This window comes from Ornithorhynchus anatinus, chromosome 9, assembly GCF_004115215.2.
Source record: "Ornithorhynchus anatinus isolate Pmale09 chromosome 9, mOrnAna1.pri.v4, whole genome shotgun sequence".
In the NCBI taxonomy this organism is placed as follows: Eukaryota; Metazoa; Chordata; class Mammalia; order Monotremata; family Ornithorhynchidae; genus Ornithorhynchus; species Ornithorhynchus anatinus.
Window position 1 is genome coordinate 33,916,960 of NC_041736.1, and position 19,986 is coordinate 33,936,945.

The 19,986-nt window shown below is 44.7% G+C and overlaps 1 protein-coding gene across 3 annotated transcripts in view; it reads left to right on the forward strand.

Moving 5' to 3' along the window:
• The window catches only part of KLHL29 (kelch like family member 29), a 525,589-nt gene that overhangs the window by 430,351 nt on the left and 75,252 nt on the right, over positions 1-19,986 (forward strand). For all 3 annotated transcript variants that reach the window (XM_029072272.2, XM_029072273.1, XM_029072271.2), the window contains exon 6: positions 13,195-13,333. In XM_029072272.2, coding sequence (XP_028928105.1) covers positions 13,195-13,333 — 139 coding nt within the window. The remainder of the gene's footprint in view (positions 1-13,194; positions 13,334-19,986) is intronic.

Sequence of the window (19,986 nt, forward strand, 5' to 3'; positions counted from 1 at the left end):
GTGAGCTGATTTCAGTCAATCTAGTTAACCAATCATATTTATTGAGGACTTACTGTGTACAGAACACTGTACTAAGCCCTTGAGAGGATAAAATATAACAAGAGTTGGTAGATACATTCCCTGCCCACAGTGAGCTTATAGTCTACAGTTCTAGTGGATGGAGAGCTGGCTTTGAGGAGCCGGGTGTTGGTCCAGAAAATAACCCCTGGAACCCCCAGAGGGATTTGGGAGCCCTCTCAGCATCATGGGAATCATCTGATCTCAAAAAGGACTCATCTCCCAAACACCTGTTCTTAGAGCCTAAGAGTGCTTGGCACATAAGTGCTTAACGAATACCATCATTATTATTAGTATTCCTTGTGGTATTCATAAATGGTCATCTTCTTTTAACTGTGTACCACATTGGTATTTTGAGGAAACATCAGTCAATCATATTTGTTGAGTGCTTACTGTGTGCAGAGCACTGTACTAAGCACTTAGGAGAGTACAATAAAACAGGCACATTCCCTGCCCACAACAATCTTACAGTCTAGAGGAGGAGACAGGCATTAATATAAATAAATTATAAATTTGTACATAAATGCTCTGGGGTTGAGAGAGGGAATGAATAAAGGGAGCAAGTCAGGGTGATGTAAAAGGGAGTTGAAGAAAAGGAAAAGAGGGCTTAGTCAGGGAAGGCCTCTTGGAGGAGATGTGCCTTCAATAAGGCTTTGAAGGCGGGGAGAATTATAGTCTGTCGGATATGAGGAGGGAAGGCATTCCAGGCCTGAGGCAGGATGTGGGTGACAGGTCGGAGGTGAGATAGACAAGATCGATGTACAGTGAGAAGGTTAGCTTCAGAGCGTTAGCATTTTCACATCAGTGAAGCGGTTAGAAAAACTGAATGCAGATTGTAGGATTGAATGCTCGGGCCAGTGGCAACTGGCCCTATTCTCAGAGACCAGTTTGGTTCAGTCTAGCTGCGGGTGTGCTGGTTCCTGACTGATGGAGAGGGCTCATCCATTCACGTGCTTGTTATTTGATTTGATCTCGCACCTCTGACTATTGGTTTCACTCTAGACCCATCTCAGAGCAGGTCTGAGCCTTCTGACTGACCCTGAAACTACCAGTCTGATTCATTCAGTCATATTTATTGAATGTTTACTGTGTGTGGGAGCACTGTACTAAACGCTTGGAAAAGTATGATACCACGGTAAAGACACATTCCCTGCCCACAAAGAGCTTTCAGTCTAGAGTCTAGAACCTTCTACACTATATATAGTCTAGAATCCATGTCCCAGTGACATGGGAAATGTCCACATCCCCTGCCTGATGGACTAGATTGTAGACTGTGGAAGTAACATGGTGTAGTGGATAGAGCACAGGCCTGGGAGTTAGAAAGTCATGGGTTATAATCCCAGCTCTGCCACTTGCCTGCAGTATGACCTTGGGCATGTCACTTAATCATAATTAGTCATAATAATTCATAAATAATCATTAATAATACACTTAATAACTTAGCTTCTCTGTGCCTCATTACCTCATCTGTAAAATGGGGATCGAGACTGTGAGCCCCACTTGGGACAGGGACTGTGTACAACCTGATTTGCTCATATTCACCCCAGTGCTTAGTACAGGGTCCGGTACACAGTAAATGCTTAACAAATGCCATAATTATTATTATTATTATTAGATTGAATCCCACAGACCCACCACCCAGCTCAGTGGGCACAGGTCAGGGGCTGGCAGAAGCAAGGTTCCATCACTCCCTATGCAGTTCCAACATTCAGCTCATTAAAATGAGGACACAGAGTCGGGTGTGACTGACCTACTTTGCCACAGTGAATGGACCTCTAATCCAGGTCCAGACTCGCAACCAGCTCTCTACGCTACACTGTGCTGCCTTACAAGCCACAAAGCACGTTGATTCCCTCACTGTCTTGACTTCTCCTCCTCCAACTCCCCATTTCTCTACAATCTAGTTTTCCCCTACCTTCGCTGCACTTAGACCACTTTCTTCAAGATCACCAAAGACCTCCTTTTTGGCAAATATGTCAGACTCTATTCTGCCTTGATCCTCCTGTTTCACTAAGCTGCTTTTAACACTGTGGGCTACTCCCTTGACCTGGAACTGCTACCTAACCTTGGCTTCTCTGACATGTTTCCTGTTTCTTCTCTCTTTTCTCTGGCTGATCTTTCTCAGTCTCCTTCACCAGCTCTTCCTCTGCTTCCCACGCTCTACCTCCGGTGTCCCTCCGGGCTTTAATTGGGGATTCCCTTTCACTCCTCAATATAATTCTTTGGGGTAGATAATTCCCCTTCATGGCTTCAACTACCGCCTGCATGTGGATGAATCCTAAATCTGCCTCACCTGCCATGACTTCTCTCTCTCTTTGCAATCTCAGATCTCCTATCAGCACCTCAAACCAAGCTCCTCATTTGCTTTCTCAAACCCTCTCCTCTGCCTAACTTTTCCATTATAAATGACAATATCACCATCCTTCATAACTCTCACCCCCATAACCTTGACATTATCATTGAGTCCTCCATCTTTGGATCCCTGTATTCAGGCTGTCACTAAATCCTGTTAGTTCTTCCTTCAGAACCTGCTCCTTCCTCTTCATTCAGAAGGTCACTGTGTTGGTCCTGGCCCTTGAATATCCATTACATCAGTCTCCTTGTTGACCTCCCTACCTTCAGTCTTACCCATCTCCATTTCAAACTTTACTGCCCAGATCATTTTTTTGAATCATTGCTCTGCAGACTTGCTCGCCACTCCTCAAAAGATGTAAAAAGTTGTTCCTCCCTCTCTGCCTCAAGCAGAAACTCCTCACCATTGGCTCCTCACAATTGACTGGTTCAATCAGCTCTTTTCTTCCTATGTCCATTAATTCAATCATATTCATTGAGTACTTCCTGAGTGCAAAGCTCTTGGGAAGGTACACTACACCAACAGGTACGTTCCCTGCCCACCGTGAGCTCATAGTCTAGAGGGGGAGACAGACATAAATAAATTATAGATACATATATGTCCACTCTCTTCTCCCTCTACACTCTAGCTCATGTGCTTTATTTCTCACAAGCCTATATACTCCCTGTGCATCGTTCTCGTCTCTCCTGACTCCATCTTCTGCTCATGCTCTCCTTCCTGCCTAGCACTCCCACCCTATTCACATCCAATGGACCATTGGCTCCCTATCTTCAGAGCCTTTCTGAAATCATATCTCCTCCAGGAGGCTTTCCCCAATTAATTTCTCATATCTTCACCCTAAATTCCCCCATCTGCCACTTCAGCACTTCTGTGGCACCTATGTTATTGGATATTCACACCCTGCGCCCCATCTAGAGCACTTATATGTATATTCAATTACTGCCTCCTAAATTATTTTAGTTTCAGACTAGATCATAAGTCATGGAAGACAAAGATCATATCTGTTAATTCTCTTGTTCCCTCCCAAGTGCTTAGTACCATACTCTGCACATTACTTGCTCAGTCGATATGCTTGATTGATCGAAGAGTCAACTAAGTAGCGACTTTCTGCCTGCTTATCAGCCCATTTTTCAAACATCACCCACCAGAAACCTACTTTTCTTGGGCCTATATCTCATCCTGAAAATAATAATAGCTATGGTTGATTCTTCAAGAATTCTTTTCTAGTAAACTGCCCACTTCTGCAGGATGGATTTACTCTTCTTCATTTTTGAAGATGACCCTACTGATGGTGAAACCTCAACACTCCTTCTCTGCAGTTGCCTGCAAGTAAATATAGGTGCTGGCTATACTAATGGATTTTTCTCGGACTTGTCCCTGTTTGTGAGCCAGATTCTAGATCTGTCTAATCTTTCAGAAAGCTTTGCCCAAGGAGAGCTCTTCTTTTCCCAGTTACTGCCCTCCAGGCTGGTGTGTCTGCCACAGTGTTCTTCCAGTCTGTAGCTCTGAGTGAGACTGTGTTTCACTATGCCTTTACATTGTTCTGTTCTGCTCTCCCAGCTTGTGTGTACCATCTTTCTGTCCCCACTCAACAGTGGTCCTGGTCTCCTGCTGTCATCTATTGGCCTCACCTAACCCACCAAGAGGCGCTGAGTTGCCGTGAGCACTATCTCAGTGCTTCGTGAGCTGACTCTGTCCAGGATTTTGTTATTGAAATTAGACCGACCGTGCAACAAACACATAGGAGAAATCTGACTCTTCCCTCACAGAGGAGGGAAGGGCATCTAGGAGAATCCAGCAAACAGATTCATCTTTCTTACACTTTTCCTGCCTAAGGGAGGAGGTCGCAGATGGCCCTGGCAAGATGAGACTCTGAGTGCTTCCTCTCAATGAGAATCCATCCTTTTGGTTAAAACGGAATGTGGCAGGCCTTGTGGAAGCGGGATAGCTTCCTGCACAGAGTCAACCAGACTGGATGAAAAGATGGCCAACTGGTAAACCCCAAGGCGGACTGGCATCACTCTTCACTGCCCTATCCTTGCCGCTGTGGCTATGGTCACGTCCCCGGCCCCCTTTAATCAGGAGGTGGAGGGAAGCGGCAGTAGTGGCAGATGGCAGGACACCTGGTCCTAATCCAACAGCGTAACAGTCTTTGTGTGTTTCCAGATTCTGGGCTGGATTCCCACATTCTGCAGTCTTGTTCACCAAAGTTGCAGCATCTGTAGAGGAACTCAAACCTTGGAAGCGCTCAAGGCCATTGAGAGGCAGTGTGGTCTAGTGGAAAGAGCATAGGTCTGGAGCCAAGGACCTGAGTTGCAATCCCAGCTCTGCCACTTCAGTGGTATTTAGTGAGCACTTACTATGGGCAGAGCACTGTACTAGGTGCTTGGAGAGAGTCCAATACAGTGGAGTTGGTAAGTACATTCCCTGCCCACAAAGAGTTTACAGTGAAAGAGCTTGTCTGCTGTGTATTCTTGGGCAAGTCACAACTTCTCTGTGCCTCAGTTTCCTCATCTGTATATTAGGGATTCAGTACTTACTTTTCCTCCCACTTAGACTTTAAGCTCCATGTGTCTGACTTCATTATTTTGTATTTACTACAGTGTTTGGAAAATACCATTATCATTATTATTATTATTATCAACACAAGCTCACAGCAGAGAACTTGTTGTTTCGGCAGCCCCAGAAAGATTTTACATTTTATGAGGATGATGAGCTGCTGATCCCAGACTAGGGAAAATGGTACAAAACAGTTGTCATTCCTGTGTGAAATTATGCAACCCATAATATCCCCGGTGACATTCTGATAAATGTTGTCTCACAGCAGTTGCCAACTGGGATTGGTGCCTGTCTGGCAAAGCTCCCAAAAATTTAGAACAGCGGTGGCAGTGAAGAATAGAAGTGAGTTACCTGGAGGAGGAAGAGAGCAGAGAACCAGAAGAGGCCACAGAATGAAACTTCTGGACACATTCTATAGAATTAAAAGTGGTAGCCAAGCTACGGCTACTGTTCTTTCACCCCCAACTTCTGATATCCCCAACCTGCAAATCTCCTCTAGTCCCTGGTTTTGTGAGCACACATTTCCACAGGAAAACACTCCTCTGGAATTTCTTGCAGCATCCTGAAGGAAAACAATATATGCATGGCATTAGATCAATGCTTTCATAACCCACTTTTCCACTAGAGAACCACATGAGCTAACACAGTTTTGGTCTTACCTCCCTAATACTAGGAATGAGCTGTGGGAATATTTATATTAAAGTCTGTCTCTCCCCCTAGACTATAAACTCGTTTCAGCCTGAGAACATGTCTACCAATCTGTAGAACTGTACTCTCCTAGGCACTTATATGGTGCTCTCTACCCAGTAAGTGCTCAATAAATGTGATTCATTGATTGCTAAAGGAGAGGGAGAGGAAGTTGTGGAAAGGAGAAGACAGGGAGTTCTGTTAAGAGGGTTAGAGGTGAGGAAGGAAACAAGAAAGAGATCCAAATGTGCCTCCTTTATTCTTAATCCCAAGATGTAGCAGTTATTTCACACTTGATCTGCCTCTGATGTTCAAAAGCCCTTTCCACACTGCAGAGACCTCTGGGACCAGGGAGCGTGTCAAACATGATATCAGTGACATATTTTCACACACCATCTCCAACCAAAGGCTCTAATTCCTAGGCCTCTGAGTCGGAAGTAGCTTTGAGGTGCCACATTGGTGGTGGAAGAGAGTTGCCAGCTGAATATTTTGTGCACAAGCCTGAGAAAGCAGAAAAATTCCACCCAACCATGTGTGAGTAGTAATAATAATAGTAGCAAAGGTATTAAGTGCTTACTGTGTGCAGAGCACCGTACTAAGCACTAGGAAAAAGAATAAGCTCGTCCCTGTTGCTAAAAGATTGCTGTTTGAGTCTCACAAGGCCTTTTTTGGGCTTGGAAGGACTTTCAAAGAGGCTGTAGGACATCATCTGCTTCTCTTTGTTTCCATTTTGCAGAAGCAATATAAAGGGCTCAGTGGCCCTTCCTGTTCTGAAGACGATCTGAGTGCAGTTGTCGGGAGCTACTCCAGGGTGTCGAGGCTGCTGGTTACATCTTGACCCAAGAACACATTCTTTTCCTTTCCTCATTCCTTCACCTTCCTCTCACATCTTTCTCTTTCGGAGGTACTGGTTCACCCTCCAAAGTTCCCAGGGCCTGGCTTTCCTTTGGCAGCCTCATCTGCCCTAGCAGACAGGGCTGCTCGCTGCAAATGGTCTGGCTCGGCTTTCAGGTCCATTTGGGATGTCACCAGTACCACCACTGGACTTGGGGGAGGCCACATGGTCAGCCAATCCAGCAATGTCATCTCCCTACCTGAGTCATACACTACCCATTGGGACTGTTCTTCTGCAGAAACTCTGCAGAAAGTTACCATTGTCTCCTCTCCCTTCTTTCCCTCTGCCACCCTCTCCAGGACTTTCCAGCAATGGAAGAGAGGGGCAGGCGGAAGGTTCCCTAGCTAGCCTTGAAAAATCCCCAGATCACATCTGCTCAGGATATCTGATTGGCTTGGTTTGGGCTTTTGAAATGGATTTTCCAAGGGAAAATGCTTTCTTTGGCCCAGAGCAAACAGGCTTTAAGCACCAACCTATTGTAAGCAGTGATTGTCCTCCGGAAGGGATTCGTGGTTCTGGAGCTCCTCCCTCACCCTTCAGATCTCTCCCGGGACCCTGGCTGATTGTACCATATCTGACTAGGAGTATTCCAAGCTTTTCCAACCCTGCATCTATCCCCTCCCTCCTTCACCCTTGCCCCACCAGGTGAGATGGGGAGTGCGTACCTTCAGGCAGCAGTTGTTAATCCAGAGGATTCTGGGCCAATCAGGAGGCATAAGTGAAGACAAGTTCTTGTGCAATTACAACCTGAGGCATTCTGTCTTTCCCTGATACATAGAAGCAAAAGGTGACAAGAGCCAATCTCTGACAAGCTGGATCACCAAGTGCATCATGAGTCTTCCAGACTTCCAGACTCATGGGTCTTCCAGACCCATGACGATCCTGCTGATTATTTTGGCTCCTGGTGTTAGATGGAACCAGGACCTTCTCCTCTCATGTGAAATCAACTTTAGCAAGTCAATGAGTTAAGTTGTTGCTATACAGCATCCTGACCCAGAGGCAGAACTGGGGTGAAAATAGGGCAAGGATCCCCGAGTCAAGGGCCTTGTTCTCTCTCGTGAGTAGCACCAGGTCATGCATGCCATCATCATGCACACGTGCTGGTTGTCACACTTACATCATGATTGCTATTCAGAGTGTTTCAAGGTGATAAAGACACTTCCTGAAAGACTGGTTGAATCCTATTATATAAAATAGTTAGCTACAGTTACCAGCCTAGTGCTTTTAAAAGAGCAGATTACTCTAGCAGATTCCTTTAGGAATAAAAAGTCTTTCAAAAATACTCAATTGCTTTTGAAGCTCAAAAGAAATACGAATTTTCTGGTCAATTAATTTTTTCTTCAGAGATCAGGTCTGTCCTCATCCGAGCAGGGGACTATGCTCTCGTGTGGGTTACCACACATTTGCAGTGTGAAGTGGAAAGTTATTTGCAAGATAATGGAACCCTTTATAGAGAACCAGTGACATTTGGATGAAGTCTGCACACTAGCATGGAGGCAGTACTCAACCCCACATAGTCTGGCTGGACATGCATGTCAGGTGAATAGAAGAGCAGTGTTTCCAAGCAACTGCAGCGTGGTGGGCCGAAAGTAAGGAGGACAGAATAGAGGAGTGGACTGTTCAGAGAAACATTTGTGGCCATCAGGAAAGGGGTTACTCTCCTTAAACAGAAGCAGGAAATTCTAAAACAGGGATGGGCACAGCAAAAGACATATTGTAACAGCTTGGTAGAGGACAGTCAATCAGTGGTACTTATTGAGTGCTTACTGTGTATGGAGCACTGTAATAAGCACTTGGGAGAGTACAATACAACAGAATTAGCAGACACATTCCCTGCCCACAACAATTTTCTAGTCTAGAAGGCAGTTTTTAACTTCCAGAGAGTGTTAATCACTCTTTTCAGCTTCACAGAGAGGATCTCAACTATCAGCATCAGTGTATAAAGGGCGGGTATGAATAATAATGATAATGATATCTGTTAAGTGCTTACTATGTGCCAAGCACTGTTCTAAGCACTGGGTAGATAGAGGATAATCAGGTTGTCCCATATGGGGCTCACAGTCTTAATTCATTTTACAAATGAGGTAACTGAAGCACAGAAGAGTTAAGTGACTTCCCCAAGGTCACACAGCAGACAAGTGGTGAAAGTGAACCTACTGTCTCTGATTGCCAAGCCCGTGCTCTTTCCACTAAGCCATGCTGCTTCCCTGGTCAGTCATTTCACTATCTGGGGAATAATTGGGAAGGAGGAAGCAGTTATCTCCGTCCCATCTGTCGTCTGATCTGTGTGATCTTCATTCTGGCCCTTTCTCTTTGGGGAGTCTGGTATCGCACTGGCTTTTAATATCTCTAGTAAACTAGTAAAGATCTTGGAGATCCTGAAGAGTTGGGAGCTGCGGAATGCCCTAGAATAGTTTATCTCTCCATCCCCACGTTGACTCAGAAGACATCACACCTTTTAGAGGAGGTTGGATTGTTGTTTGTGTAACTCAGAAATGGTGCCAAGGCAGCTGCTCCTGGACTGTGTATCACTTAGCTGTCTTGGACTGGGTTAAAGAATTGTAAGTTGGGAAGGCACAGGCAACTCCAAAAGACAGTCATACCTGAGGGAAGGATTGGTGTACCTGATTTCTTGGAGAAGTCAACTACTGTTACTCCGCTTTAACAAATCAGACAGGAAAGAGTGACTGCAAGGAGACTCAGGGTAGAAATAAAGTGAGGCTGGTGGGGGAAAACTTTTAAGTGATATTTGTTGAGCACTTACTATGTGCCAAGCACTGTACTATGATCTAGGATAGATACAAGATAATCAGGTCAGACGCTGTCATTGGCCCCCGTGGGTCTCCCAGTCAAAGGGAGAGAGAGAACAGATACTGAATCCCGACTGTATAGATGAGGAAACTGAGGCACAGTGAAGTGCCTAAGGTTACACAGCTGTCAAGTGGTGGGAGCCAGGATTAGAACCCAGGTCCTCAGACTCCCATGCCCAGTCTCTTTCCATGGAGAAGGGAGCAGGGTTAGACTTAGAGTTAGGGTCTGATACAGGGATTGTGGAGAGGCACAGGGACAGAAGGTTAAAGGAGAGCAGGATACGTAAGGATGTGGGGTTGAACAGAAGGAGAGGTAAAGAAAAAAATCGAAGACTAACCTGGACAAGAGGTAGCAGAGAAGGAGTGGATGTTTGCTACTAACATCAGCAGCAACAAGAAAAGACAAACATCTGCTGCCCACCCACGCAGCTTCGATTTAGAAACCAAGGGGAAAAGCCAAGATGAGCCTTGGTGCGACAATTTGGCTGGAGAGTGGTTCTGGTTATTAAGTTTCTTCTGCTTTGTCTTCTCCAAGCCAGCATGCATACTTCAAATAGCTCTCATATACTCTCTCTTTCTTTTTCTTTTTCTCTCTGTCTCTCTCTTACATGCTTGAGCCTGCACACACTCACACTGTTGTGTTGTGAAGGACTCCTAAGAGTGAGGGGGAAGATATTGCGGGACAGGACGGGTCGTCAGCCTAGAAAAGGAGATTATCCACTCAAACCATCTCCCTACCCACTACTCAAAAGAAAGAAAGGAAACAACTTCATAATAGGGCTAACCCCCAGAGGCAGGTGGCCGGGATGCCTATGGTCAGGCCTGGGAATCATTCTAAGGATCCAGGCAGGCGGGACTCCCAGCTGAGGGAGAAACAGCGTGGCCTAGTGGAAATACCACGGGCCTGAAAGTCAAAGGACCTGAGTTACAATCCCTGTTCTGCCACTTGTCTGCTGTGACTTTTTTTTTTTTGATGGTAGTTATTAAGCACACTATGTGCCAAGCTATGTTCTAGGCACTGGGGTAGATACAAAGTAAAATTGGGCGGTCTCTGTCCCATATGGGGCTCACAGTCTTAATCCCCATTTTACAGATGAGGCAACTGAGACACAGAGAAGACAAGTGACTTACCCAAGGTCACTCAGCTGAGAAGTGGCAGAGTCAGGATTAGAACCCAGGCCCTTCTGATTCCCAGGCCAGTGCTGTATCCATTAGGCCATGCTGCTTCTCAAGTCACTCACTTGTCTGCTAGGTGACCTTGCTCAAATCACTCAACCTCTCCTTATCTCACTTACCTCATCAATCAATCAGTCAATGGTATTTATTGAGCAGTTACTGTAGAGAAAGTATCATGCTAAGAGTTTGAGAGAGTCCGATAAAGTTAGTAGATACAGTCCTTGCCTCGAGGAACTTACAGTTTAGTCCTCTGCTTTGCTGGGGTTCTAGAATGCCTATGACATTGCTGATCTCTCTTCTCCAATAACATGGCTTCTAGAGTTTGCTTAAAATAAGTGAATTTTTGAGCAATAATAATGACAATAGTAATTGTGGTATTTAAGTACTTACTATGTATCAAACACTGTTCGAAGCACTGGGATAGATATAAGATAAGCAGGTCCCACATGAGGTTCACGGTCAAAGTAAGAGAGTCAACAAGTATTTAAACTCCATTTTTCAGATGAGGGAACTGAGGTACAGAGAAGATAAGGGGTTTTCCCAAGATCACCCTGAAGAGAAGTGGCAGAGCGGGGATTAGAATCCAGATCCTCTGACTCCCAAGCCCTTGCTCTTTCCACTAGACCATGCCGTTTCTTATGGCCCTTTCAGTTCCTCAGCAGCATGTCCCAGTTTCCCTAAATGCCAGAAAGAAGCCTGGTGGGAGTGGGAAAGGGGATGTTTGTAGAAATGACCAGCATTTTGGGTAACAGACTCCCTCAAGTTTGCCTCATAAATCTGTGCTTCTCCACACGTTCAGAGGGCAAACCCAAGAATCCCTGTGTTAGCTCTAACACTGTTTCAGACTCCTGCAGGAATGAAACAAAATTAGGAAAAGCTTAACCTTTCCCAGACATCTTCTGGGGCTCTGTATTAAAACAGGACAATATCTAAACTTCTCCTCCGAGGAAGATGTGAATTTATTTTTTTTCTGCAATGTTGATTTTCTTTTGCCTGAGCGATTTATTGCTGTGTTTTCTTAGCTAAAGTGAACGCTTTAAAAATAGCAATTGTGAGGCCCTCACAGGACAAAGTGGTCTATTTTCCTCCAATATAGATCTGACACAAGCTTGCTGTTATTTCAGTGCCCTCTCTAATGATCTGCTTACTCTCTGGAGAACACTGACCCATTTCAGTGTCGCATAATTAGCCTTTCAGACACTACTGTGTTTCCATTAAATAGATCTAAATGTGCAAGGTGGCATTTATTTACTTCGGGCTGAAAAATGGGCCTCACAGCTGTTCCTTGGTTTTTTGTTTGTGGTTTTTCTTCTCTGTGTCCCAGAAGAGAAGCAACTTCATTTTCTAGCAGTTCAAGCTTCCCTTTTCAACCGCCCCACTCCCATCCTGTGCCGGTCTCCTAAGAAAAGAGAGGGGGAGAGAGCGAGGCTGACTAGACGAAAAGATGGTCACAACAGGGGTTGGAGTTAGGGTCACTGCCGTTCTTATTCATCTTACTGTGGGGGGTTTTAAAAAAAGACCACCAGAGTAGAGAAGGAGCAAAAACTAAATTTGGGGGATTCATTTAGCAGCATCTTCCTCTAAGACACTGGCTTTCTCTTTCCCACCTCCTCGAATCTCTTTGGGTATTTGGGGGGAAGGGAGGAGATAAAAGGTGTCTGTCACCACTCTGTTCTCTCCAACACGCTATTCTTCTGTCCCCATACTCACCCGGGGGGAGCACAGGTTGCTTGGGGTTTGTTCCACGACTTTAAGTCACATTCACATGAAGCACCTGGGAGCCCGTGGGGCAGGAGACATTGAACAAGGTAGGTGCTACAGCAGGACAGAAATAATCTGGCAGCGTTATGATCCGGTTAGCGCTGGTACAAGTTGACCTCCAGGAAACGAAGCTCTCTAATCCCAAAATGTAAAAGCACTTGGTGTTTTCGAGGGGCAAATGCAAATCCTTGGAGGGTAATCTAGGGAAAAAGTAGAACACGCCATTATGGTGCATTTTGAATCACCTGAGAATACTCTGTTTGAAAATCATATGCCACAGATGCAACGACAAGCATAAAAATTGGTAGTGGGCTATAATCCTTTTTAACAGGATTGTCTTTTGTTCTTTGAGAGCTTTTACACACTATTAATAGGTACAGATTTAGTTTATGCAGTTTTGGGGGTCTTATGGGTTTCATTCCTTTGAACCATTTTCAGTTCATACTGCTCCATTCTGCCATGTTTTACTTGGTATCAAATACATCAGAGCCTTTTGCATTTTGGAGAGAAATTTTATGTAGTTACTCTGTTCTGTTATAACAAACGTTTTTAACTTTTCTGTGATGATGCATTCTCTGTGTTTCTGATTTGTCAGTACTGAAATCTTTATTTTTTTGTTTGTTTTTTAATCCTTTCAAATTTAGGATTTATGTTTCTGCTTTTTTTTTTTAAATGATTGTTCTTTGAGTTTAGACCCTCCTGCTTCCTGCTTGTTTGACACATTATGTTTGTGACTTCTTTTGACTGTCAGTGTTGAGCCAATCTTGCCAAGAAACAATAGCAAGTGATTCCTATTTCTCTACTTCTTGACCAAAAAAAAAAAAAAGAAAAAAAATCAACCAAAAAAAAAACTCTTAATGGGAACCCTGGTACTGTCTGTCTTCTCTGTTCTGCAGAAATGTTGAAGGAGTTGAACCAGCAACGCAGAGCGAAAGAGTTTACAGACCTGAAAATTATTGTTGAAGGCAAAGAGTTTGAAGTCCACCAAAATGTTCTAGCTTCCTGCAGCTTGTATTTCAAGGACCTGATTAAAAGGTTTGCCTTCCTCCCAGCTGTGATCTGGTCTGTTCTTTTGTAGGGCGCATTTGTGTCGCTTCTCTCCTCCCCTCTCTTGCAGGTTTCTGAAGATTTGAATCTGCTGTCACAGAGCCAGTAGCCATTCTTTTCCCCTCCTTTGAACGTGCTCTCAAACTGAAACTCAGATCCACCCGTTCCGTCCCGACGCTGACGACGCGAACGTTTCCGATCACTAGGTCAGCTGAAGAAAATGCTCCATCCCTAAGGACTATAAATTTAAAATGACTCCTGCTAATTATTATCCTAATCCAGGCCACGAGATGGGCAGAATCCATGTCACCCTGTTGAAGGGATCCCATTACCGCTGTCCAAAGCCTAAGCCCGAGGCAGAAGGCTCTCCAAAGCCGCCGTCATTGTGGGTGACGGGGAACGTAGAGCTAATGGAATAGAACGGCCATGTTGCTATTTAACGATGAGTGTGAAGCGGAGCTCCCCAGCCTAAATTTGGAAGAGACGATGGGACCCAAAGCCCTCTTTGATCTGCATGTTTGATTAACTGTACTCCTTTGCATAAACAGCCCGGCTGTAGTCTAAGTGTAGCTCTACATTTCCTTAACACTGTGTCTCTGCCTTTGCGTTCCTTCCCCCTCCGCCCCCACCTCCCCTCTGTTTCTAGCTGATTGATTCTGAGCAGTGCATGATAATCTTTTTTTTTATTCCATGACATTGATTTTTCAATTTGTATGCTTCATATCCTTGCAAAGAAGTCAATGGTCACGTCTTCTAGGATTAGTAAGTTAGCGTAGCAGGAGGAAAAAAAATATCCTGGGATAACTTTCATTTTTCTCCCAATCATCAGCAAATTAATACAGCTGCCCCTTTTGCCTTGCAGTATATTCTCCGGAGCAGACGCTGAACCTGGACTGTTCTAGAAATGGGATTAAGCGAATCCTTTGCTTGCTTTCCAACTCCATATTTGAATTTACTTACTAACCCGGGGACGAATGGATTTTATTTCAGGATGGCATTGTGACTGGCCTCTCCTCTCCAATGAAGTATGTCCTTTCATATAAAGTGCTGTTTTTCTGTATGTGGTGGAGACATGCTAAACTCTGATGTAATCATGCAGTTTGCATTATCAGTTACAGGGCTCAGAGAAAAATCTGTGTTGGTTGGCTGGTAGGACAGGCTCTTTTTCCCTCCTAAGAATGTCTGATTCCAGAAGCCAGTTCTCTGTAGTTCCCCACCAGCATAATAATCAAGATGATAATAATAATTATGGTATTTGTTAAATGCTTATTCTGGCATTTGAACTAAGCACTGTGGTTAGATACGAGTAAATTGGGTTGGACACAGTCCCTGTCCTACACGGGGCTCACAGTCTTAATCCCCATTTTACAGTTGAGGTAACTGAGGCACAGAAAAGTTAAGTGACGTCCAAGGTCCCACAGCAGAGTGGCAGAGTCAGAATTAGAACCCAGGTCCTTCTGGCTCCCAAGCCCTGGCTCTCTCCACTAGGTCACAATGCTTCTCTTCTCTCTTCGTATTATCACCTACAGTATGTGCTCCAACTCTCCAAGGGAGGAGAAGTACAGAGCCTATGAAGGTAAGGGATATGTGATTCCATTTGCAGAAATTAGGTATTAGACTGGCCAAGGAGTGCCAATGAATTTTGAATGGGAGGGCCTTTAAAAAGGTCACTGGGAGCGATCTAAGTCTGGTGGCAGAAGATGTTCTTGGACCACGGTTTGTTTGTTTCTGCCTAATCAGTAATTTGAGGTGGACTGCAGATTGATTAAGAATCACGAAGCACCATTTGATGTTCACATGGCAGCTTAAAACTTGAAAACAGCTTTTTTGACTGCTGGCTCAAATGGAGAGCCAATAGGTGACTCTTATTAAGCATTCTTTCTCTGAATCAGTGAAGAACTTCTGGCCAGTTTGACAGGAACTGAATGAAATGGATCTTTCTCGCCTTGAAAATAAAAAACACAGAGACCATCAGGGTCTTTCTGGACCCTGCAGGCCAGTATCTGATGCTCAAAGCTCCCTTCCAGCCTCTGCCAGAAAGTGTAAGTAATGAATTTGGAAGTCTGTAGGACCTCACAGAATTTCCATCTCAGAGATGGTCTAGAAATGCTTGGAGAATTCAGGCCGACCTTTCCTATATGTTGACTCTCTATGGTTTGTTATTAGGAAGTGTATTTTTCAGACCTAGGGTGTGTGAGTTGTGTCTCTGAGACAGGAAAGAAGATTCATCTCTTAGCTCATTGTGGAAAGGGAAGTTTACCTTACCTCACTGATCTACTACAACCCAGCCTGCACACTTCATTCCTATAATACTAACTTTCTCACTGTACCTTGATATCTGTCTTTTAATGTCTGTCTTGCCCTCTAGACTATAAACTTGTCGTGGACATAGAACAGGTCTACCAACTCTGCTATATTGTACTCTCCTAAGCACTCAGTGCAATGCTCTACACACAGCTCAGTAAATTCAATTGATTGATCGACTACAGAATGTAAGGATATGAACTTAATAGCTGTTGGGCAAATATCAAGTGCTTAAAGGCTGCAAATCTTAATGTCTAGGGTGACAGAAGGAAGTGGGAGGAGAGGAAATGAAGGCTTAGTTGGGGAAGGCCTCTTGGAGGAGACGTATTTTGAATAAGGCTTTATAGATGGGGAGAGTGAATGGCTGTCGGATATGAAGAGGGAGGGAGTTCCAGGCCAGAGACAGAATGTGGGCAAGGGGTTGGTGATGAGATAGATGAGATCAAGGTACAGTGAATAGCTTGGCATTAGAAGAGCAAAGTGTGTGGGCTGGATATAGAAGAAAATCAGAGAGGTAAGATAGAGAGCAAGTTTCTTGAGTGCTTTAAAGCCGATGGAAATGGGTTTCTGTTTGATGCAGAGGTGGATGGGCGACTACTGGAGGTTCTTGAGTGAGGAATTATGGATTGAACTGTTTTGTAGGAAAAGGATCTGGGCAGCAGAGTGAAGTATGGGCTAAAGTGGGGCGAGATAGGAGATAGGGAAGTCAACAAGGAAGCTAATGCAGTAATCAAGGCAGGATTGGATAAGTGCTTGGATGAATGTGGTAGCTGTTTGGATGGAGAGGAAAGAGATGATTTTAATGATGTTGTGAAGGTTAAACCAATAGGATTTGGTGACAGATTGAATGATTTATTTCAGTGTTGGCCACCCCTTGTAGACCATAAACTCTTTGTGGGAAGGGATCATATCTATTAACTCTATAACATCGTACATTTCCATGCACTTAGTACAGTGATCCATACACAGTAAAGCACTCCATAAATATCACTGGCTGATAAAAATTTTCAGATTTCTTCCCCAGGCCTCTCCAGGGAGATTAACGCAAAGCACTTGTACCATCAGCCACACTCCCTGCCAACATGTCTCCATCCACCTAGCCCTGGCAGGATTTTGTGACCCTGTGGGTGTTCATTTTCAACAAGGTTTAAGGGGAAGAGGAATCAGACCCAAGGATCGTGAGAAATGGCAAGCAGAGCAGAGGGGTAATTCTGTCCTCGACCCTCACCTGCAGAGTGTTTCTAAATCTCTAATCTTTGGACGATCATTCTTCTCTTGAGAGTCTCTATTGCCTCAAGAAATGTTTAATGGCCCACCGTATCTCTGGTGTCTCAAAGTTTTCTCGGTGGAGATAATGACTCTTGCTGCCTTTCACTGAATCTTTTGGGTCCAGTCTTCAGATTAGGATGCTGTTGTCTTCAACATCATCATCATCAGTATTTGTTGAATGCCTACTATGTGTCCAGCACGGTACTACGCACCTACTTTGTGCAGAACGTTCCATTGAAGGCCTATTATGTGCAGAGTCATATATGCAAAATACCATACTGGTCCCCACTCAACAGGCACTTGAAAAGCAACATGGCCTAATGGAAAGAGCACAGGCCTGAGAGTCAGAAGCACATGGATTCTAATTCCAGCTCTGCCACTGTTCTAATCTCAGTTCTGCCAAATGTCTGCTGTGTGACCTCGGGCAAGTCACTTCACTTCTCTGTGCCTCAGTTACCTCTTCTGTAAAGTGGGGATTGAGACTGTGAGCCCGATGTGAGACAGGGACTGTGTCCAATCCAATTTCCGGTATCCCTGTAGCGCTTAGTACAGTGCCTGGCATATAGTAAGTGCTTAACAAGTAACACAATTATTATTATCATCATCATTATTATTATTGGGGAGCATCCAGTAGCAATAAAAAACATGGAAACTTGCTCTCAGGAAACTGTGGTTTAATGGAGAAGAGAGGTGGGCACAAATTTTATGCATGCAATTGAGCAAAACCATAGATACAGTGGATGAAATGTAATGAGAGCAAAAATGAATAAATCAATCGAATAAATAGAGATGCACATGAGTGCTAGGAGTCGTTAGTGGGCTGACATAATCAGATGGGAAGGAGTTAGTCCAAGAATGCATCTAGAGTGTATATTCTTCAAGAGGTGAGAAATTAAACTAAAATAGTGAAGCCAGACCAAAGTTGGCAGAATCACAGTGTGGACAGTCATAGAAAATAGTGTGGCAGCAACAGGAACATTGCAGAATCCAGTGTCATAAAGATCTGGGGTCAGGGGGCCAAGATTTTTCCAAAGTCTAATGTTTTCAGGTTGCAGTGTAAATGGATGATCCCAGCTACAGCTAAAACTGGTATATTGGAAAAGAGCTTTGCCTTTAAAAAAAATTTTGTAGTGGATTTTTGAGTTTTTTTTAAATATCCATTCATTCAATCGTATTTATTGGGTGCTTACTGTGTGCAGAGCACTGTACTAAGCATTTGGAAAGTACAATTGGGCAACAGATAGAGACAATCCCTTCCCAACAACAGGCTCACAGTCTAGAAGGAGGAGACAGACAACAAAACAAAACAGACAGGCATCACTACCATCAAAATAGATCGATAGAGCCAAAGATAAATGCACATCATTAATAAAATAGAGCAATAAATATGTACAAATATATACAAGTGCTGTGGGGAGGGGAAGGGGGTAGAGTAGAGGGGGTTGGAGGGGAAGGGGATAAAGCAGAGGGAGGGAATGGGGGCAATGAGGAGGAGCGGAGGGAAAGGGAGGGCTCAGTCTGGGAAGGCCTCCTGGAGGAGGTGAGCTCTCAGTAGGGCTTTGAAGAGGAAAAGAGAGTTTGGCAGATAGGAGGGAGGGCATTCCAGGTCAGAGGTAGGACGTGGGCCAGGGGCCGACGGTGGAACAGGCAGGAACGAGGCACAGTGAGGAGGTCCAACCCTTTGGATTTTTTTTTTGCACCATGCTCTGAATGATGATGGGAGGTCAAATTGTTATTCGCTTCCCGCTTTGAATGGTTTGCATTTTTGTACTGAGATCCCAGAGATGTGCTTTCCATGAGACTGCAGTTCAGAGAAGTTCACATAGTTCTGCCTTTTAAGTATTTAACATTCGTTGTTCAAAGATGCTTTCTCTCAGTCGTCATCGTCAAGGGAACTGCAGGGTTCCAGTAGCTAGAGCGATGGCCCCACCCAAAGCAGTTAGCTCACCACACGTGGCTTTTGGATGAACAAATCCTGGCTAGACTGGCCCTCCCTTTCTTCTAGAGGAAGGAAAATCCAGTCAAGTTTTGGAACACATTTTTTTCCAACACCGAGTTATGCTTTTCCCCACTGTTTCACTTCCCTAGGTGAGTTGGAAAACCCTACTTTAAAACCCCTCTTGCACAGGCTATGGGAAGCAGAAGGGAGTGGAGGAATTTCTTTCAGTTGCTCTCCTGGCAGTCAAACTCTGTAACCGTGGGGGTGTCTCTCCTCCTCCCCCTCCCAGCTGTGGGTCCCTCTCCATCAAGGAACTGGCAGGACGAGCTTGTTGCTGGGCTCGCTGCAGGGGTAGCTTTCCCTAAGAGCCCAGTACACCCCTCCGAAAGTGGAAAATCCCTGCTGGGACACGGGGCAGTGTTAGAAGTGCCAGCAGGGATGTGGAGGTGGAGGGAGCCTGAACTGCCAGAGATTGTTCCAAGCCATCTGGAACCATTTATCCAGCCCTGCAAACTCCTGTCGGAAAACCATCCACCCCCCTGAGGCAAAGCTGGTGAGAAGCCAGAGGGGAGGGAAGGAATTGCACATACCACAAAGTCGCAAACTTTGGGATTTCATGTCCAAGGGGTAGCTGGGGGTCTAGCCTGGCCCCTTTCCCACCTAGGAGAGTTTAGACAGCTCATGAAACAACCCCTCCCCTCAGCCAAGCATGTGAATAAAGAGACGTTTGTTTCGGGAAGGGCTCACGAATCCAAACGTGTTGTTCTTCCGGACTATAACGGCAATGACTGGGTGAGAGTTTCGGGCTTCAGTCCAGTGAAATCTTATGAAATTTCCCATCTGTTTTTTTTGGCCAGGAGAAGGCCTGGGATTTGTATCTTTGGCTAGACAGAGTGAAAACGTCCCAGGACCATTTTCTTTTACTATTGAAGATTTACTTGTAATAGCTTGGCGTAGGTGCCGAATCAGTCAATCAGTGGTATTTATTTAGCATTGTCTACAGCGAGCACTGTAGCTAGTTGAAGGAAAGAACTTGTAAGAGATGGTCTACCCTACACCCAGTATTCGTCTTCTCAAATAAGCTGCTCCTAGGCCCAGTCTTGAGCTTGGAAGTATGTTGTTACAGGTG